A 22,760-nucleotide genomic window follows, 5' to 3' on the forward strand; every position below is an offset into this window, starting at 1 on the left:
GTCCAAAAAACGCTGACGCAGTTTGGTCACTAATTGATTGCATTTATGACATTAAACTATGGTTAGAGCAAAATTTCCTTCATTTAAATGAAGAAAAAACTGAGTACATTTTATTTGGAGAGTCTGTAACTTCTGACTTTGATGAGCTGATTTCAAAGCTTAGACCAACTATCAGAAATCTCGGTGTGACTTTTGATAGTAGCCTGAAATTTGATAAACAAATTGACAGTGTGGTTAAAGCTAGTTTTTCAACTACGTCTTTTGGACAAGGTCAAACCATTTTTGAATCGCTCTGACCTTGAGAAAGGTATTCACGCTTTTATCAGCTCAAGATTAGATAATTGTAATGCACTTTATGCCGGTGTCTCCCAGTCGTCCCTCAGGCGCCTTCAGCTGGTGCAGAATGCTGAAGCCCGTCTTTTAACCAATACACACAAACGTGAGCACATAACACCGATTCTTTTTTCGCTGGCTTCCAGTTTCTTTTAGAGTTGATTTTAAGATTCTATTGTTTGTTTTTAAAGCCTCAACGGCCTTGCCCCACCTTATATAACTGAGATGCTGGCTCTGCATCAGCCAACCAGGGCTCTTAGGTCAACAAATCAACTTTTGCTGGAAGTCCCAAGGTCACGGTACAAACACTGGGGTGACCGGGCTTTTTCTGTTGCTGGGCCCAGACTCTGGAATAAGCTTCCCGCTGATATGTGCACTATCACTGTCCTGGGCCTTTTTAAAGCTAAGCTCAAAACTTATTTATTTAGACTGGCTTTTAATATCTAGCGGTTGTTGTGGCATTTTGTGTATTTTATTTATTTTCTTGTTGTTGCTTTTTAATTTTTGTTTACATTGTTTTGTTTTTATTGGAAAACACTTTGATTCACCTTGAGTGTTGTAAAGGGCTGTATAAATAAATGTTGATTGATTGATTGATCATCAACCCAAACACATTCGGTTACAGTGAGCTGCATTACACGTGGGACTGAAATGGTGGCTAACAAAGACATCTCTTGATCACGGCTTACCTTGAAAAACAAAGACAATTTGACATTTGTTGTAGGAGAAGTCACACTGCAGGACTGTGCGCCATTTCCTCTGACACGGCCAGAATTATGTCGGATGTAATATTTAATCGCAACGGTCATTAACCTGTTAGCCAGCACCCCTGCTTTTGGAAAATCCCAAGAAATGATATACCAAAACTAAAACAGATACAGTTCATGAACCCTTTGCACTAAAAGTCTCATTTGAAAGCAGACACTTTGCAGTTCATAAGTCATAATTAATTATTGTCACAATGAAGAAAATAGTTAAAAATAGCTTCAAAGTTTTGGAAAGTTATTAGAAATGTATTTTTATGAAATATCTTTGTGAAGTTGGCCTTGTAGCAATCTAGAAATGCACTGCAGCTAAAGCCACATGTCTGACCATGTTATATTTAAAATCTGAAGATGACAAGTCTGAAACTTTTTTGAGTTTTATTAAATGTTTTTCAAGACCATGTCATGTGATTTTATTTTGAAAAGACTCTAAAATGCTAACTGATGTTTATTGTCATCATCTAAGCATCTATTCAAGTGTATTGTCTCGTTTGTTATGTGGTGCAAACTGCCCCATTCAGTTTCAGTCTCCCCTGAACACATTCACACCTCTCCGGCCTGCTTATGGCTCTAATTATTCTTTTCTATTGTCTTTATTATAATTATTGACGATGTTCTATAGAGCAGGGGTGCCCAACCAGAGTTCAGCTCTAGCCTAGCTCAACACACCTGTCTGTAATTATGAAGTGAATGAATGAATGAATGAATGAGGCATTTTATATAGCGCTTTCAAATGTACTACTGTACACCCAAAGCGCTTTACAATCATATCCGGGGTCTCTCCTCATCCACCACCAGTGTGCAGCATCCACTTGGATGATGCGACGGCAGCCACAGTACAACGGCGCCAGTGCGCTCACCACACACCAGCTGTATGTGGAGAGGAGAGAGAGTGAAAGAGCCAATTCAATGGATGGGGATTATTAGGAGGCCGTGATTGGTAAGGGCCTATGGAGGGAATTTGGCCAGGACACCGGGGTTACACCCCTACTCTTTACGAGAAGTGCCATGGGATTTTTTTAATGACCACATTGAGTCAGGACCTCGGTTTAACGTCTCATCCGAAGGACGGTGCTTGTTACAGTACAGTGTCCCCGTCACTATACTGGGGCGTTAGGACCCACACAGACCACAGGGTGAGCACCCCCTGCTGGCCTTACCAACACCTCTTCCAGCAGCTACCTGGTTTTCCCAGGAGGTCTCCCATCCAGGTACTAACCAGGCTCAGCCCTGCTTAGCTTCAGTGGGCAACCGGTCTTGGGCTACAGGGTGATATGGCTGCTGGATAAGTGCTCCTGAAGATCTTAATTAACTGATTCAGCTGTGTTTTATCAGGGTTGGAGCTAAACAGGTTGCAGTTGATCTCTGCTATAGAGGGTATGCACGTGATGTCACCGTTGACCGTTACGACTGCGGTTACGAGGCACAAGACTGAACGGCAGCATTGGTTTTCAGCATGAATGCCGCAAAAAACAAACAAACCACATCCAAAACGGGAAAGAGCTTTGTGGTTGACTGTACAAAACAGCTTTGACACAAAACCTGAGGTATATATTTAAAGACTGCCAAAAGCTACAGAAAAAAGCAGCAAATGAATCACTGCAATTTCACAGAAACAACTGGACTCCAGGCAGAGAAACATGGATTTGCAGTAACGTTAATCATTTTGTGTCAAATTCTTGGATTTTGAGGTAAAATCATACTGTATATATTGTATTGTTATATATTGTGTTGACAACTCATCAATTAAATATTTACCATCTTATATTCTGCATAATTGGGTGTTTTTAAATAAACACTGACAAAAACCATACAAGTTTTAGGGCTGGACAATATGACGATATGTATAACATTAATATAAGTGATTACTCAGATTTAAACATATACCTATATTGTAGTTATATAAAATATTCACAGGCAGATTAACTTTATGTGTTTCCCCGGCATTGAAATCAGGCACATATAAATGTCAGGAAACACGACTCCTGGCTGCATGTCAACATGGTTTATTTGACAAGTTGTAAGGAACACTTTCAAGTCCAATCTTTAGTGTAATTGTTTGTTTTACTCATGTTTTTGCAGTTTCCCCTATTAAATCCAGTCATTCAGCAGGTTCTTTTACCACTCAGTCCAGCTGAGGGAGCACGTTCTGGCGGGAAAGTGACGTCGATGCGTACCCTCATTTATTTCACCAAACTTCTCACTTCACCTTCTTTAAAACTGTATCTAATGTCCTTCTTGAAAAAAGGAAAAAAAAAAATCTGTGAGCTTTACAATTCAAAATTATTTATTTGCATTACATTTGCTCAGAACAGGTGCATCTCTGGGCTCGTTAGCATGTTAGCTTAGCACACCAACAAAACACAACAATTTATAAGATTAAAACCATGTTTTTGCTCCAAACTTACAAATCGAGTGTTTTAAACAACCTTCTGTGATGTGACGTGGCTTCGGATCAAAAATCAGACAGAAAATATATTATTTTATGCTATTCTGCACAATGAGAAATGCTATCTCGATTAGCATTGCAATATAAATATAATCTATTATTATGAATACCCGACATGGAGTGAAGAACACAGATAAACCACATATCGTCACAATCGTGTATTATTTTCAAAAGCGTCGATCTGCATGTTATCCATGGTTTTAGCGATCTCTGGAAGCCTCTGTTAGTTCCTGGAATGTCACATGGTATGCCTGTCCTTCACTACGTGTCATTTGTGGACTAAATGTGCTCAGAGCGCCCTCTGGCTGCAAGTATGACTTGAAAACACAGTAGATCAGAGTATCCAGCGCTCGTAATAAGGTGCGTTTTGGGTAAAAATTGAATAAATATTACTCCTCTGTATAGAAAATTTACATAAACGTATGAGAATCCATCAATATTTCTCAAAATGTGCATGCTTTTAAGCTAAAAGCCCTGAGGGATGTTATTTTGTCGAGTTTTTTCATGACAATCTCACAAGAGTTTTTTTTCTCAATGGCTGAGGCTGACGCTCATATTTCAATGAAAAGGTAACGACTCCGTTTTTCATATTCATAACTCCCGATGCATATTAACAAATAACGGTCACTATATGATATTGAGAGTAAAACAGAGATTAAAATTTGAAGCTTGAGCCTTAGATCTTTTTAATGATGTATAGTTTGTCAAGGTAATTACATTACATCTAACAGTAAATTGGAGCTAATTTAATAATTGGGTGTTAATTGGATGTAACTACAGAAGAGTCCAATTTTAATTAGGAAAAATATTGAAACTCTTTGGTCATTTTTTTAACGAGATGCTAACGGTCTAATCAGATTCAATGAACTATGCTAAGCTATGCTAAAAGTGGTACCGCCAGACCCGGAGATCGGCTGAATGGATTAGAAAATGGTAAAACTCAACTGTTTAACTCAAGGGGGGTTGGAAAATGAGACTATTTTCAAAAAAAGTGGAATGTTCCTTTAAACAAAGAAGCTTCAGTGCGTCGGTGTCCTCGCGAAGGTTAACAGGTCGGCTGTCTGTGAACATGTCAAACTAGCGATCAAAGACTACAGATTTTTGCATAGGATTATAGGAATCTTTTAGGAAGAAGAATGGAAAGACAACCATGCATTCATCCTACTTACTTTTGTGAATGCAAAGCCGGTGTGTCTGTGTGTGTTTGCAAATAATTTAATATTAGATAACACCATTAGACAAAGCATGGCACCTTTAAAGTGGCCTTTCTGCTTCAAACAGAGGCATGAATCGCAAAATTGAAGCACTGACAACAATCTATGCACACAGCAGCAGGATTCTAGTGCAGGGCCTCACAGCTCAACAGAAAGTGCGTCCCTAAAAGCATCTTGGGTGCTCACACGTGTAGCAAATTAGCTCAAAAGAAATATGAATAATTAATCATAACTAGTAATAATTAATTATAAATATTTGGATCAGTTAATAAAATTAACTTATTGTAATACAATTAATATTACAATCAATTAACCTGTTGTCCAATGAACACACAGTGTTAATTGTTTATTAATTCTAAGAAATGTTAATTTCCAGGTTATGGGAAATAACAATCTTATTGTACAGAACTACTCAGAGCCTGTAGTCAGGATCTGCATGAATAGGGACTCCAGTATATGAGCGTGAAACACAGACAACTTTACGTGTGACATGAACAAGACTTTATTAACTAGATTAAACACTTAACTACTCTAACATTCACACACATACATGCATACGGTTTACCAAGGGAAAGAGAGAGCTAAAGCAGAGTACAGGAAGCAAGAAGTTACAGCATTGTTTGAAATTCAGCAGATCAACAGCTTTGAGCAAAACATCAGTTTCGTTTTAACAGGCCCTTCTTTAAAACGGGTAAGGATACTCAATGTAGGGATGTCCCGATCACGTTTTTTTGCCCTCGAGTCCGAGTCCGAGTCATTTGATTTTGAGTATCTGCCGATACCGAGTCCCGATCCGATACTTCTATAATAGCCTACATAAAAAAGAAAAAGAAGAGCGAAAAAACAGATCCAGGAACAGTGCTTTTCAGGTTTTTCAGGTATCTAACAGTAATCATAAATTGTAATCAAATATAAAATATCACTGCATATTATCTTTACTGTATAAAATAAATAAAGATTAATCATTATTGAAGTTACAAAAACTATTCAGTCAAGAGCAGTGAGTGATTTCTTTGTTATTTGTTGTTTGATTTAACATTAAAAACAGGCAGCAGGAATAGTTGTTTTCCCTTTAAGACATGCACGATCCAGTACATATACTGTTCCACATGCGCTGTCTTTCTCGACTAATATACGTTCACTTAAGACATAACCGACTATGTTTGCTAGGATACTCGCTAGGACGGGCATGTTGACATAATTTTTTGTATGAATGTGGCCGCTGGCGCTGAAGCGCAAGACTTGAAAGAGAACTCAGTATTTGCGCGCTACGGATGAGCGCACACAAATCTTCTCACAGCGCGTGCGAGTTCTCTTTCGCGTCTTGTTCTTGAAGGTTTAAATCAGCAAGGCTTAAATGAGTTAGTTTAAACACAGACAGCAACGTGTGCTGTTCAGGTCTCACCTGCGCTCGCGCACTATCAACACCCGGGTGATGACGACGTAAATGACTGGACATTAGAGCAGACGGCACTCGCAGTTAACAATTTACAAAGAGTGACTGTTTTGTCCACGCTTTCTGATTTTCGTTGTTGTAACGTTTTGTGCATCCATCGACTAAAACATACATTATCTGAACTCTGTCTGTTTTCCACGTTGCTATTTTAAACAAACCATATTAACCAATAGATGCGTCGTCATTCGAGATGGACCGCGGTGCAAGTGTGTACCGAACCGTAAGTGGAGAACCGTACGGTTTGATTTTTTACCACGAACCGTTGCACCCCTAATACATCCGAGTCCTGATCGGGAGGTAACGTCCGATTCCGATCGAGTCTGAAACCACGTGATCGGGCCCGATTTCCGATCACGTGATCGGATCTGGAGTCAAATTTATTTATATAGCGCTTTTACAATTGGTAATTGTTTCAAAGCAGCTTTACATATTAGAAGCACAGAAAAAAGGGAAGTGGTTAAAAATAAGCTGTACAAACAAGCGTGGTAATATGTAACATATACAAGATGGTGCTACATTAAGCCAATGTCGGCTGACTCCCAGGGGTGGAAAAAACCCCCTAGGAGAAAAACCCAGCGTGCTAACACTGGGAAAAAAGTCCTAGGAGGGAAAAAACCCCTTGGAAGATATATATAATATATGTAAATGGATATGGAGATCAAAATCTGAATTATACATTTTTATTATAGAGATTAAAAATAGATTATATATAAATATATGTAAGCGGATACGGGGATTAAAAATCTGAATTATAGATGCAGCCAGAACTGGATCTGTAGGCCCATTGTCTCCTGGGCTACGTTGTAGTCAGGTCCAGACACAGGTTCTCCATCTGATCTGGATACGGCCTGGATCCAGCACCCGGCAAACCTCAGGATAAGCAGAGAGACAGATATTAGCGTAGATGCCATTCTTATTCTGATGTACAGGTATATCTAGTGTTATAGGAAATGTTCTCGGTTCCGGCCGACCTAATTATTGCAGCGTAACAATCCTTTAACGGATTTGAAAAATGTTAATGTATTGATAATGTGTTATGTGTATGCAAGAGCAAAGAGATGTGTTTTTAGTCTAGATTTAAACTGACAGAGTGTGTCTGCTTCCCGAACAATGCTAGGAAGATTGTTCCAGAGTTTAGGTGCTAAATAGGAAAAGGATCTGCCGCCTTCAGTTGATTTTGATATTCTGGGTATTATCAACTGGCCTGAATTCTGAGATCGCAATAAACGTGAAGGACTATAATGCATTAAGAGCTCACTTAGGTACTGGGAGCTAAACCATTTAGAGCTTTATAAGTAAGTAGCAAGATTTTAAAATCTATACGATGTTTAATAGGGAGCCAATGTAATGTTGACAGAACTGGACTAATATGGTCATACTTTCTGGTTCTAGTAAGAACTCTAGCTGCCGCATTTTGGACCAACTGTAGTCTGTTTAAAAGCCGAGCAGAACAACCACCCAGTAGAGCGTTACAATAATCTAGTCTTGAGGTCATGAATGCATGAACCAACTGTTCCGCATTTGTCATTGAGAGCATATGTCGTAATTTAGATATATTTTTTAGATGGAAGAAGGCGGTTTTACAGATACTAGAAACATGACTTTCAAATGAAAGATTGGTATCGAAGAGCACACCCAGGTTCCTAACTGAGGACGAAGGTTTAATGGAGCACCCGTCAAGCGTTAGGGAGTATTCAAGGTTTTTTCGTGAGGAAGTTTTTGGTCCAAAGATTAGGATATCAGTTTTTTCTGAATTTAATAATAAGAAATTTCTTGTCATCCAGTTTTTAATGTCAGCTATGCATTCTGTTAGTTTTGTGAATTTGTAGGTTTCGTCAGGGCGCGAGGAAATATAGAGCTGAGTATCATCAGCGTAGCAGTGAAAACTAACACCATGCTTCCTAATTATCTCTCCTAAGGGCAGCATGTACAGAGTGAAAAGCAACGGTCCTAGTACTGAGCCTTGTGGTACTCCATATTGAACTTGTGAGCGATACGACATCTCTTCATTAACTACTACAGACTGATAACGGTCAGATAAGTACGATTTGAACCATGCCAAAGCAATTCCACTAATGCCAATATAGTTTTCAAGTCTTTTTAAAAGAATGTTGTGATCGATAGTGTCAAAAGCAGCACTGAGATCTAATAACACTAATAGAGAAATACAGCCACGATCGGATGATAAGAGTAGATCATTTGTAACTCTAACGAGAGCAGTCTCAGTACTATCTGGACATCCCTAACCAAATGTATCGGATAATGAGACAAAGTTTGATACTTGCTCTCTCCAAGTTGAATTAAAACTGTCCTGATGCAATTTGTGGAGGCTCCTGTTGAATCTTTGCTGATATTGTCTTGATGAAAGAGAACCAGTTGGATTCAGAGGATCTTTGGTAAATGGAAGGTCTAGGCCGAAGCCTGGCACAAGCTTGGGGTTCCTTAGAAGCTTCTAGCTTCTTACAGCATCATTTTTTCATTGACATAAGCATTTGTCAGTAAAAGAGAAGAAGAAGAGTTTGATCTAGTGATCAGTGAATATAAGGGATGAAGATGTCACACCCTCTTGAGGTGTCTGAGCCAATAAGGAGTTGTCCCCTCGGAGTGAATTTTACGAGTCTTTGTGACTTTGGCAAGATATTAGCATAAGACACTGGATTGGATGAATGAGAGAAGAACCTTCTAGATTCTTATAATACTAATGTGTCACAGAGTTAGTAACATGTAACATAAATTAACAAATAGGAAACAAAAGTTGGAGTCTGTAGATACCAAACATGCTACCAATGTAATTTCAGTTAAGTAAATTTGCAACTCTGGAACATTAATACCAAAATAGTTCAAAGAGAGAATTAATACATAGAATGTAGCCTATAAAAGGAAAGTCATGAGATGGGAAAATTGGATACATGTTTATAAATTTCCCAAGTAGTTATATAGAGACTACATAGGATTAAGAGAGTTTATTTGTCCTTCTCAGAAAGAATGAGGTCAGAGTCTCTAGTCTCTGCAAAATTCTTTCTGATCGTAAAAGTACCAAGTATATGTAACAGGACACCTAGTTCTGCCTGTGTGTTAGCTACGTTTGGGATGCTAGTTGCAGTTTTAGGAGGATGGGTTTGATAGAGTTCGATAGACTTTGATAGAGTGAGTTTATGGGTAATTCATTAAATATAATGAATAATTGTGTGCCTGATTGGTCCAGACGCTACACATGACACAACCAGCCATTCACTGATGCAGAGGTTTTCAAAGAGTTATGGTGACAGTTTTGCAAGAACTGGGAGCTACTGACAAGGCAAGGCAAGGCAAGGCAATTTTATTTGTATAGTACATTTCATACACAATGGTAATTCAAAGTGCTTTACATAAAGAAGAAGAATAAAAATAAAACATAAGGAATAGAAATAACAGTAAAAACAGAGAATTTTGCTATCTGGATAGAAGAGCTAGGAAGTCTTTTTGTTGTTGTTGTTGTTGTTGTTGTTGTTGTCCATCAGAGTGGATCTAAACCTCACATGACAGGACCGCTGTCTAGCAACCTGTTAAGGCACTTCAAACTGACAAACAAAGTTTCAATCTCCCCTTTTGCCAAGACACCTTAAACTGTGCCACACAGCCCTAATCCCCCTTCCGGAGATATCTTATCTATGCACCACAGCTCAAATTTCCCCATGGTTTGTCCCCTTATCCAAATTTACCAAATTTTAACCTAATCACAAATGCTTTCTTCCTAATTCTCCCAGCTCTTTCAACCAGACAGCAATATTTAAAATGCATTAAAAGTCAAAAATAACAAGATGATACATAAAAGATATAAAATACATTAAAAATGAAATAAAAACAGGAAAAGTGATTAAAAGAATAAAAAGATAATACATATAAAATTAAATGCAAACAGTTCGGACATAGCACAGTGCTCAATCTGCAAATGCATAGATAAAAAGATATGTTGTGAGTATGGATTTGAATGTGGCTACTGTTGGAGCACACCTGATCTCTTCTGGAAGCTGGTTCCAGCAGCGGCTGGCGTAACAGCTAAAAGCAGACTCTCCTTGCTTTGAGTGAATCCTGGGTATTTCTAAGTGACTTGATCCTGATGATCTGAGTGATCTGTTAGGTTTATATTCTATGAGCATATCTGCAATGTATTGAGGTCCTAGGCCATTGAGTGATTTATAAACAAGTAATAGTACTTTAAAATCAATTCTAAATGCAACTGGAAGCCAGTGCAAGAACCTGAGGACTGGTGTGATGTGTTCATATTTTCTGGTTCTGCTCAGAATCCTGGCAGCAGCGTTCTGTACGGGCTGAAGCTGTATTATGGTCTTTTTGGGAAGACCAGTGAGGACCCCATTATAATAATCCACCCTGCTGGTGATGAAAGCATGAACAAGTTTCTCTAAGTCTTGACTGGAGACAAAGCATCTAATTCTTGCAATATTTTTGAGATAATAATATGCTGATTTAATTACTGTCTTTACATGGCTACTGAAACTCAGGTCTGACTCCAAAATCACACCAAGATTCCTGACTTGATTTTTAGTTGTTTGACCCCTAGAGTGAAGGTACGTGTTCACTTTGAGAACTTCATCTTTGTTTCCAAATGCAATGACTTCAGTTTTATCTTTGTTTAACTGAAGGAAGTTTAGGCACATCCAATTTTTAATTTCATCAATGCACTGGCACAGGGACAAGTCGATGAAAAGTCAATGAAAGCTAATATTGCCTCTGTGAAACAGTTACCCCATCTGCGAGGTCTGCTATCCGGTGCACAAATCCGCTGTTCGATGCTGTGTAGGAAGTTATGATAAGTGGTCTCCTTCAGGACAACTAATATTCCCTAGCCCTGAAAGCACTGACAACACAGATGTAGCCCAGATGTGCGTCTATGTTAGATACTTTGATGGAAAAGAGCTGCTTTCTCTTATTCCATTAGAAGGGCACACAACTGGGGACAATATATTTATGAAAGTGTAAGAGTTGTTTAGGCTACATTCATTGACATTTGATAAGGTTAACCTAATCATGACAGACGGGGCTCCTGCTATGGTGGGAAATCACAGAGGTCTGGGAGGCGGAGTGAAGGAGATCGCCCCCCAAATACATGGAATGCATTGTCTCATCCACCAGAGTGGCCTTTGCACCAGGCTCAGCCGTGAGCTAAAGGAAGTTAATGGATAAAGTGATGCGAGTCATTAATTTCGTCAGGGGAACATCAAGTGCACAGCATCGTCTTTTCTGACAACTTGTGGCTGAGTCAGAAGAGGCCACTCACGATGACTTGCTGATACACAATGATGTGTGCTGGTTAAGCAAAGGAAACGCGTTGGGCAGTTTCTGTGTGCTTCTGGATGAGATCAAGGCGTTTCTTAAATTAAGCAAGATTAGGGCAGCAGCTGATCACCTTGCCCTCCTGGAAGATGAAAAATTCATGTCTAATGTTGCATTTTTAGCAGAAACATTTGGCCACCTAAACCAGCTTAATCTGCAGCTACAGGAGAGAGGCAAATCCTTAGCGGACATGGTTGAAAAACTGAAATCATTCTCAAGGAAGCTAGAGTTGTTGTAATCAGACATATCAAGCATAAAAGGGGAACGACGACAGTTAAAGACGAGCAAGGACCAGGCCTGGACTTTACTTTATGTTTTATTATGTTTGTGTGGCCGGCAGTCGTCCATGAGGGTCTTTACTTTCATTTTGTTCTTTGTTTATTTTATTGTAACACAGTTCGTAGATACGGGAAGAAGGAGGCGGGAACCGCCAAACATTCAACAAAACTTTAATTCAAAATAAATAAATACAAAACGAAAGTAATGCCGGCAGACCCTCACGGACGTCTGCCGGCCACACAAACATAATAAAACATAAAATAAAGTCCAGGCCTGGTCCTCTCTCGTCCTTTACTGTCGTCGCTCCTCCTTTTATGCCTCCGGAGCTCCTCCGTGAGAGACTCAAGGCCGGCGCGTCTCGCAGGTGATGCTCATTATCACTTGCGTCACCGGCCTCACACCGTTCCCTCACGGCTCTTGTCCGCCCTGCTCGTCACATACCCCCATCGCCCCTCGCAGGCCAGGGGGTACTCCCAAGACTGCGCTCTACTCCCCTCGGCGGCCGCAGCACCTGGGGGTAAGGACAGACGAGACGAGAGAAAGGAGACGGAAGCAAGGGGAGCGACAGAACGAGAGAGGGGAGAGAGGAAAAAGAGAGAAAAAAAAATGTCTTGGTCCGGTTCACAGACACACTGCCACTCAGTCCTCAGCCAGCCGAGAGGCTCTTCCTCACGGGGCCATGCGATGGTACTGGACACTGCGTGGACGGCTTGAACCTCCTCCGCCCCCTGGCGGCCGGAGATGGCTCCTCCGACTGAGGGCAGCCGGCAGCGAGTCTCCCGTTCCCTGCTCCTCCCCTTCATGGCAGACGGCAGCAGGCTCCGGCCCACGGTGAACGGCGGCAACTCCTCCGCTCCCTCTTGGACGGCAGCCACCCCACCTCGTCCCAGGGGCACGACACCGAGCTCTTCGTCCCACCTGTCACTATGCTCCAGCACCACCGCCTCGGGCAGCCTCTCGCGGTCTTCACACTCCCGCGCTGCCCGAACTCCGCAGCACCGCGATTCCCCTCAGCAGCAAGGGCTCTCCGACAGCGTGTCCCTCCTTCCTCCCGGGTTTCGGCACCAATGTAACACAGTTTGTAGATACGTGAAGGAGGAGGCGGGAACCGGCGTTCAACAAAACTTTAATTCAAAATAAATAAATACAAAATGAAAGTAATGCCGGCAGACCCTCACGGACATCTGCCGGCCACACAAACATAATAAAACATAAAATAAAGTCCAGGCCTGGTCCTCTCTCGTCCTTCACTGTCGTCGCTCCTCCTTTTATGCCTCCGGAGCTCCTCCAGGTGATGCCCATTACTCATTACATCACGGCTCTCGCCCGCCCTGCTCGTCACATTTATATTAAAGTATGGTTTGAACATTCGCCGGTTCCTGCCTCCTTCTTCCCGTACATACAAACTGTGTTACATGTGTTGCCGAAACCCGGGAGGAAGGAGGGACATGCTGTCAGAGTGTTGGGAGTGTGAAGACCGCGAGTGGCTGCCCGAGGCGGTGGTGCTGGAGCGAGTATAAATCAGGTGGGACAGAGAGCTGGTTCCCGCCTCCTTCCCGTACATGTGAACTGTGTTACAGTCAGTTTTCACATTAAGTGAGCAGCCTTTGTAATAGTCAAAATGTATTTTGAACATAGTTACTGAATTTCATCTAACTTTAACTCTATTCATGTAGCCTGCTCCTGTTTACTCTGTTGTTTTAGGAGTATAATCATATGCACCCCCAGCTCTTCTGCATCCATGATCAAGACATTTTTTTTGCTGATTGTCTTGTCAATCTTTTTGATAAAAAGGACGCTGAATTTGCTTTCTTAATGTTCACGTGTACCAACACGTGAAGGCACCGCGCTATAAGCAAACGTTTTAATTGTTCACTACACATGACAGCTATTTTAGAGGTTTGTCTAGTGATCAACAGACTCTTTTCAATTTCTTTCAGAACTTTTCAAATTAAAAGCTTTCAATTGATCTCAAAATAAAGGCAAAATCACTAAAGACGAAGTGATTGTGAGTAACTGTTGCTGTCATGACAGATCTATTTTAGAACCAGCCGCTATCAAAATAATCTGGCTGCGGGCACGGGCCAGATATTATTGCTGACGGGCCAGTTTTGGCGACCACAGCCCTAGACTTAAAGAGGGGAGATCGTAACACAACTTAAAAGCTACATGACATTTCTCACTAGTGAGGTAATAACGGTGCTGTTCTTGGAGCAGATAAACTTACAGTTTTGCTATAAGTAAAGGCGCTGCTGCCGAACACTGTTGAGAGACGCACAGATACAGGTAATTCACACATGCTTAATCTCTCTCTCTAATAACTGCATTAATAACTGCATTAGTCTGCTATCAATGGCTCAAGCTTCCATTACTAGCTCTAAAATGACTTTCAAAGCTAGCTTGCTATTGCTAGCTTCTCTAAAATTGCTTACCCTACCTTTAAGAAACTTTACAGGTGGTAGATAATTAAGGTCAAAGTTACAATAACTTAGGACATTAAAGAGACCCTTCTACCGACTTTAAAACACCAGGAGAAAGATGTCCAGGGTCCCTGATCACCTACTGAACATGCCATAGACCTGCTGCAGGAGGCATGAGGACTGCAGAGCAATAAACTGCAATGTGCATAATGTAAGACAGCGCTACAGGGAGACAGAACGACGGCTGATCATCCAAACCAGATTCTGACTGTTACTTTTCATATCGAAACCCCTTTATTCAGGGAATCATTATTCAATTTATGTTCATCAGTTTTTGTCTCCGTTGTTGAATCTTTTTATGCTCATACAAATATTTACATGTTACAAAATTAGCTAGAGATAAAAGCAGTTAAATGTAAGAGAATGTTTATTTATTTATTGTTTTTGATGAGTTTAGTTAAAACACTGGGGGAAAAACTAAGCATTAAAGTTCCTTCAATGGGAAAATCATATTTGTCCATTTTATCAGTCAAATTCAAAAGCTATGGACCCCTTGACAATGTTACTGGACATGTCTAGTGATAATTTAACTTCTGTGGCTAATAGAAGATTTTCAGTATTATGGGCCCTATCACACACCTGGTGCAATGCGACGGCAGACGTGACACAAGTGTTTTTTGCTAGTTTCAGCCTGACGCAGGTATCATTTTCACATCCAGCACCACGTTTAAATAGCAAATGCACTCGTGCCCATCTGTTTGCCCATGGGTGTGCTGGTCTGAAAACGAGGTTCAGGCGTTGTTGGCGTGTTGCTATTTTGACGCAACTAACTTGTTTGTTATTTAAAGGGTGCGTTAGTAATATGCACCTATAGGCGGGTGCACAACGAGCGTACACTCTGCTTCTTACACACACAGGGATGTGCAGCAGCACACAAACATGCCAAATATTAAAATTAAAAGGATTACAATATGAAAGATTATTAATGTGTTCATTAAAGGGATGGTATAATGCCACTTTTACAAGATGTAAAGTCAGTCTTTGGTGTCCCCAGAGTGTGTATGTGAAGTTTTAGCTCAAAATACCCCACAGATCATTTATCATAGCTTGTCAAATTTGTCACTTTTTGAGGGTGAGCAAGAACGCTCCATTTGTGTGTGTGTCTCTTTAATTGCAAACAAGCTTCTGCTCTCAAAAGGGGGTGGCGTTTCAGGAGCTTGTGTTAGCACTTAGCAGCTCTGACTAATGTTACCTCGCACCTTTTATGTTCAAAATATCTCCCTTTGAAGTCTCTTTGAACTTTGAGCGTCGTAACTTTGCAGATGTTGTTTATGTTCAAACAGCAACATTACACACTAACTAAAAGTGAAATCATAATGAGCCACCCCTTTAAAGGTGCCCTTGATTCAAAAATTGAATTTACCTCGGCATAGTTAAATAACAAGAGTTCAGTACATGGAAAAGACATACAGTGAGTCTCAAACCCCATTGTTTCCTCCTTCTTATATAAATCTCATTTGTTTAAACGACCTCCGAAGAACAGGCGAATCTCAACATAACACCGACTGTTACGTAACAGCCCATGATGTTCCCAACATTATAAAAGGCATTAGACAAGGGCAGCCAGTTAACATCTGGAGCTGCAGACTGCCGAATCATCAGACTAGGTAAGCAAGAACAACAGCGAAAAATGGCAGATGGAGCAATAATAACTGACATAATCCATGATAGCATGATATTTTTACTGATATTTGTAAATTGTCTTTCTAAATGTTTCGTTAGCATGTTGCTAATGTACAGTTAAATGAGGTTAAAGTTACCATCGTTTCTTACTGTATTCACGGAGACAAGAGCCGTCGCTATTTTCATTTTTTAAACACTTGCAGTCTGTATATATAATTTATAAACACAACTTCATTCTTTATAAATCTCTCCAACAGTGTAGCAATAGCCGTTAGCCACGGCCTCAAATTCACTCAGAATAAAACTTTAACATCCAAATAAATACTTTACTCACATAATTCGAAGCATGCATGACGAACATCTTGTAAAGATCCATTTGAGGGTTATATTAGCTGTGTGAACTTTGTAAATGCGCTGTAATATAGTCTACAGCTGGTGTGGCAGGGAGCACGCGATTTAAGGGAGCGGCGCCGAGTGTAAATCAGTGCATTGTTAATGATGCCCCAAAATAGGCAGTTTAAAAAATGAATTTAAAAAAATCTATGGGGTATTTTGAGCTGAAACTTCACAGACACATTCAGGAGACACCTTAGACTTATATTACATCTTGTGAAAGAACGTTCTTGGGCACCTTTAATATATAAATGCCCATAATGGATAGTCAGAATTACCTATTTGAAGTAATGACAAATGGAATTGGCTGGAATCGTGCAAATACACACGTATTTAAAACTGACTCATCAGGTTGAGGATGTCCATATTGTCTATACATGTAAATAGCGAATCCACCATGGCGCAAGCACACCTGGCTTTTAAAGGAAATGGGAGATGACACTCTGATGTATGTTCATGACGCATTAAGAGACTAGGTACAACCTTTTTGGACCATGTGCCTGGCGCGGCAGTTTTTTCCATCATTATACTAGCAAAAGTTGATTCAGTGGACATGCCCTAAGTGCACCTGCGCCATGCGCTTCAGACCAAGGCCTTGTGATTTTAGCAGACTTTAGCATGACTTTAGCACAGAAAAACTTTCTTTTGCATTGGGAACACTGATAAACCCCCTTCTGTGAACGAATGGCAAAAAGTGTTAATGGAACTGATACCACTGGAATATCTTACATGTCTAATACACCCTAAGATGGATCATATTTTTCACAAAATATGGGAGCATTTGTAAATTATTTGGATCCCTGAGTCACAAACTTTGTTGTTTAAATTTCACAGATGAGTATCTATCATGTGAGCTAATATGTTGAAATATTATTTTGTACAATTTGGAAATATGTTTACTTTCATTTAAGTATGTTCAAGTATGCTTAGTAAAATACTTTTCTCGGTTCTTGTCACACTAAGGCTGTTAGGGAATTAAAATGTCAAAGGTTGATTAAGATAAACTAAGTTAAATTCGAAATGCCATACTGAGAGTTTTACAGTTTTACATACAGTAACTGTAATGATTTCACTAGACCAGCAGATGGAGGCAGAGGTGTTATGAAACAATGCCTTTACCATGTTCATCCATCCATCCATCCATCCATCCGTTCGTCCGTACTTCAAGCCGCTTGTCCTATGTTGGGTCGCAGGGATGCTGAAGCCTATTCCCGCATCTTGGGCCAACGGCAGGGTAACGCCCTGGACCTCGTAATCGATGTGACTTTGTCAGCACTAATAATAGATGCTCGTTTCCACCTAGTAAAAATAAACCAGATAATTGTGAGACAAAGAATAAATAAAGTAAAACTGAGAAACAATGTTGCTATTTGAAGTGATAATTATGAGATAAAGCCAAAACTATAGTAACATTTATGAGATAATTCACAAAGTCACAATTGTGAGATATAAAGACACATTGTTAGGTATAAAGTTGCAATTACAAGAAATAGTCACCATTTTTATAAACTATGAGGCATAAGAAACCCATTTATTTTGAATATCAACAGAGATCCACCCACACAATGAACGTGCACTCTGTTTTCACTCACATTTTACACTGCCCTCCGGCATTCCGGAAGATGACAGTTTCCTGCTGCTTTACTGTATGTCAAGAAATAGTGCCAGAACATTCCATAATTTAATATATGCACTCGTGACTGTCCACTTCCCTCTCAACCCACACTTAATCGATGACTAATGAGAAGATGAAAGCATACAAAAATGTTCTTTCCTGGACTTCCTGCCTTCCGTTTTATGAGACTGATATTAATACAGAACACAAATTCCTCTGGTTTGTTTATTGTATTTGTATAATTTACTTTGGTTGGCACTTATTTAAAGACTTCCCCTCACTTCAGTGTGAGGAAAAGGTTAAGAGGTTGCATTAGCAGGAAGTGTGGAGGAGGATCGCACACAGGCCACCCAGCTCAGCCATCCCTTACAGAAAATAAGAATACTTCAGATTCATTTTATTAAGTATATCTCAAGTATATTTTTAGGTATACTTTATGTATTAAGTATACTATCAATGTTAGACAAATATGCTTAGACTTTTCTATCAGTATATAATATCAGTGAAGTATATTAAAGTGTAATTTTATGCATGTTTCTGAGAAGTACATAAAAAGTAGACTGAAAGTTTACTTTCTTATTTTTTAGTTTAAAAGAAGTATACTAATAGCACACTTCAATACAATTTGTTTTTGTAAGGGAAGAATAAAAGTCTCTGCTTCAAAGATCAAGAGTTTATTTGGAAGAGACCATGTGAACTTGAACTTATGATGACCAGGATGGAATTAACAATCATGTCCAAAAATGATACGGATGTAAATTATACACACCCCAAATACTTCACACAAACCGCAGCTGATAAAAAAGGAACGATTAAATGCCATCCAACACAAAAAATGTTGATAATAATTCAATATAATAAAATGTATTATTGTACCAAATATTTGTTCTGTTTAAAACTGAATGTTTTTCAAGGATGCATTTATTTTGATAAAAATATAGTAAGGGGCCGTTCACATATCGCGTCTAAAAACGTGTGGAAAGCGCGGCCACGCTTGCCTGGAAAATCATTTAAGACATCTCCAGTGGCTGCTATACAAGTGAAAATGGGGGAACAACCATTAAGGATAAGAAGAACAAAAATAATGTTAACATACTGGGTTAATCTTCAGGGACACTATTGTTCTCACCCAACTAAAGCTATCTTAGAGGAATGTTGGGAACACAATGAAAGCAACTGTTTAAGTTTTGGATGGGTGGGGAATGCTAAAGCAGAAAGCCTTGGCCTGTGCAACATAAAATATAGTCCTACAGTCCCGTATCCAGATATTCCTCCATGGTTATTTATAGATCCATTAATTGACTGAAATATACAACAACAAATTAAAAGGGAATGCAAACAAACAAACAAACACAGGAAGAATAGCAGAAAGATACATAAAGCCATATTATACAGATAAGCTCATTGTGTTTACTGATGGATCTAAAGACCCAGAGACCGGACGAATTTATCAAAGTGCATTTTTTCCCCATTGAATTGCATTGATTTCATGAAATGCGCCTCCAGAGGAGCGGTTCCGGGGCGCTCCAACATGAGAAATCATTCGCTCATGCATTCACTTTCGGTTTTGTCAGTTCCTCATTTGTACGTGTTTTAAAACTTGCCAATTTGAACCATTCTAGCGAATGTATTAATATACAATCAACTGAAAACATGAGATACTTTTAGAGCTTAAAAGATGTTTGGTGTGATAAATAGAAACAAACTCGCTAGTCTCTTGTAAACTCAGGCAGCGCCCGCGGGGCTGCTGCTCTCAGAGCACATGAGATGCATGGAGCGATGGAAATTAGTGAAAAGTGATTAAATACGACTGAAACATCATATTTCTAAAATGGTTGCGATAATGGGAAAAAGCTTTGCACGTCTTACACCTTGTATGGGTAAGTTTATCCCTGCTCTAGACGAGCCCTTACTTTCGTTTTTGTCCTCCCTATTTTCACCATTTAGCTACATGGGTTTTTAACCTTTTTAAATAAAACATTACAGCAGTTCGACAAGATTATAACACAAGAACGCATTAAAGAGGTGCATTTAGATTTTGGATGTGTTTCTGAGTGACACAGAGAAGGCTCGCGTCTCTAATAAAGCTTGCGTTCCGAAGCTCGTCCATTCTCGCTTCATCATGTCCAAAATACATGGCGAATCTCATTCAAGAGAGCACAAGAACGCATCAAAGAGCTTCTTTGTTTGAATGCTTAAGTGTATAACTGTGTTACTGTGTTCATGATGTGTGGCATCTGAGCAAAGATTTGCGCATTAAGCCTCGTTTACACTGCATGCGTCTGCGGCGCGATACAGCTGCGACGCGGCTACCGGAGCTGATACGAATGGAAGGCCAAAAGGGCCAAAACAAGTGAATTTTAACACGTCAACAACACGTTAAATACGTGTATTTCACGTGCATTTAACGCGTATTTCACACGTTAAATACGCGTGAAAAATCAACACGTTTTTTAATTTATTTTGTCTTTTTTGTATAACCTATAGAATATATATAAATAGCCGTTTTATGAAAAAATTTATTTAATTTTTCCACTTTTAAATTAATATAATTTCTTAAATACTGGAGAGAATAAACAATAATAATGAGCGTTTACATAATATAGACCAGTGTTTCTCAACCAGGGGTCCATGGACCCCTAGTGGTCCTTGACAGAATGCCAGGGGGTCCTTATAAAATATTTGAATAAGAATTTTTGTATATTTTGACATTTGACATGTTCCCATAAAAGAAGATAATATATGTATAACATAACTGACTATATATAGGACAAGCCAACTAACGTAGTAGTAAATTATACTTGATAGCATTCGGTCGTCACAAAGACATTAAAGGGTTAGTTCACCCAAAAATGAAAATTCTGTCATTTATTACTCACCCTCATGCCGTTCCACACCCGTAAGACCTTCGTTCATCTTCGGAACACAAATTAAGATATTTTACTTGAAATCCGATGGCTCCGTGAGGCCTGCATAGGGAGCAATGACATTTCCTCTCTCAAGATCCATAAAGGTACTAAAACATATTTAAATCATTTCTTGTGAGTTCAGTGGTTCAATATTAATATTATAAAGCGACGAGAATATTTTTGGTGTGCCAAAAAAAACAAAATAACGACTTATAAAGTGATGGCCGATTTCAAAACACTGCTTCAGGAAGCTTCAGAGCATTATGAATCAGTATGTCGAATCAGCTGTTCGGAGCGCCAAAGTCATGTGATTTCAGAAGTTTGGCAGTTTGACACGCGATCCGAATCATGATTCGATACACTGATTCATAATGCTCTGAAGCTTCCTGAAGCAGTGTTTTGAAATCGGCCATCACTAAATAAGTCGTTATTTTGTTTTTTTCGGCGCACCAAAAATATTCTCGTCGCTTTATAATATTAATATTGAACCACTGTACTCACATGAACTGATTTAAATATGTTTTTAGTACCTTTATGGATCTTGAGAGAGGAAATGTCATTGCTCCCTATGGAGGCCTCACGGAGCCATTGGATTTCAACTAAAATATCTTAATTTGTGTTCCGAGGATGAACGAAGGTCTTACGGGTGTGGAACGGCATGAGGCTGAGTAATAAATTACAGAATTTTCATTTTTGGGTGAAATAACCCATTAATGATACCAATGAGCCAATTTTATTCTGGGGTACTTGAGGATGGTTCCAAATATGACGGGGGTCCATTACTCAAAAAAGGTTGAGATTCACTGATATAGACTATATAGCACTTAAGCGCATGCATAAAGCATCCCATAAAGAACCGGATAAAGTAATGATTATGAATGTGACAAAAAACAGCAAGGAGACATTTTAACTGTTTATTAGTAAATTAATGTTTTCTGAATCAGCGTCGGCTGCAAATGCTTCTGGTGTGAGTTGACACCGCGCAGAGGACGGAATAAAACCTTGCTGGAGCCGTAACGCGCCGCAGACACGTGCAGTGTAAACGAGGCTTTAAACCGCTAAAGTCCTTTCTTTCTTTAAATATTTATTTGTGGCGGAGCCACTTCCAGAACACAGAACAGACATGTGCGTCGCCTCTTTTGACTCATGCTGCCCATCGAGGCTTTCCCAAGCCAACATCAAAGTTCTTCTTAGAACTTTGTTTTCTAGATTTAAAATGTAATTTATATCCAGTGATCAAAGCTGAATTTTCAGCATCATTACTCCAGTCTTCAGTGTCACATGATCCATCAGAAATCATTCTAACAAGGTGACATTTCTCATAATCAAACAATTGTGCTGTTTTGATGAATGAAAAAGTTAAAGTTAAAGTAAAGGGCAGTACAAGTCTTTCAAGTTGGGCCACTTTTCAGTTTGTTTGATACACATACTTTCACTAAGTAATTTTTCAGATGTGAAATGGAAAGAGGCATAGAACAAAGGGAAAGGCATTGGAAGAAACAAATCAAAGCCATTGACATGAGATAAAAGCCACAATAATTACTCCAGGGAGAGGAATAGGAGTGTGTGTGTGTGTGTGTGTGTGTGTGTGTGTGTGTGTGTGTGTGTGTGTATCCGTGTGGGAGGATGTGGGCAAGTGTTCCATTTCAGGGGAATATTTGAGTGTGGAAAAGAGCGTTCAAAGGGTGGTGCAGCACATTACTTGTGTTTGGGTGGTTCAAATATGTTTGAGAATCCGCGTGTACGTGCTTTGAACCGGTCCAAGCTGACTGAGGGCTTCGGTGTTTGCCCTTGTTACGACTGCAGCAATCTATAACATACAAATTCAGTGAATGTGCCAAGAGGTGCACTTCATACATTTCCTTAAAGGGGTAGTATGCTTTTTAATGTTTTCTTTTTCCTTCAATGTGT

The 22,760-nt window shown here is 39.6% G+C and overlaps 1 protein-coding gene and 1 pseudogene across 5 annotated transcripts in view; both read right to left on the minus strand.

Annotated features, from left to right (window-relative positions):
• Window positions 1-2,266: 2,266 nt before the first annotated feature.
• Window positions 2,267-2,383, minus strand: LOC125254869 (annotated as a pseudogene).
• Window positions 2,384-12,285: 9,902 nt separating this feature from the next.
• The window catches only part of LOC125253906 (trichohyalin-like), a 119,410-nt gene continuing 108,935 nt past the window's right edge, over window positions 12,286-22,760 (minus strand). The window contains exons 11-12 of one of the 5 annotated variants that reach the window (XR_007181566.1): window positions 17,445-17,624; window positions 12,286-12,340 (exon numbers count right to left, since the gene is read on the minus strand). Coding sequence is in view for 1 of the 5 variants with exons in the window: in XM_048168163.1 (XP_048024120.1) it covers window positions 17,601-17,624 (24 nt within the window). In the remaining 4 variants the exon portion in view is untranslated. Of the gene's footprint in view, window positions 12,341-16,466; window positions 17,625-22,760 lie in introns of those variants that run through there. The other 4 variants (XM_048168161.1, XM_048168163.1, XM_048168159.1 and 1 more) reach the window with 4 other exon arrangements.

This window comes from Megalobrama amblycephala, linkage group LG19, assembly GCF_018812025.1.
Source record: "Megalobrama amblycephala isolate DHTTF-2021 linkage group LG19, ASM1881202v1, whole genome shotgun sequence".
Lineage (NCBI taxonomy): Eukaryota > Metazoa > Chordata > Actinopteri > Cypriniformes > Xenocyprididae > Megalobrama > Megalobrama amblycephala.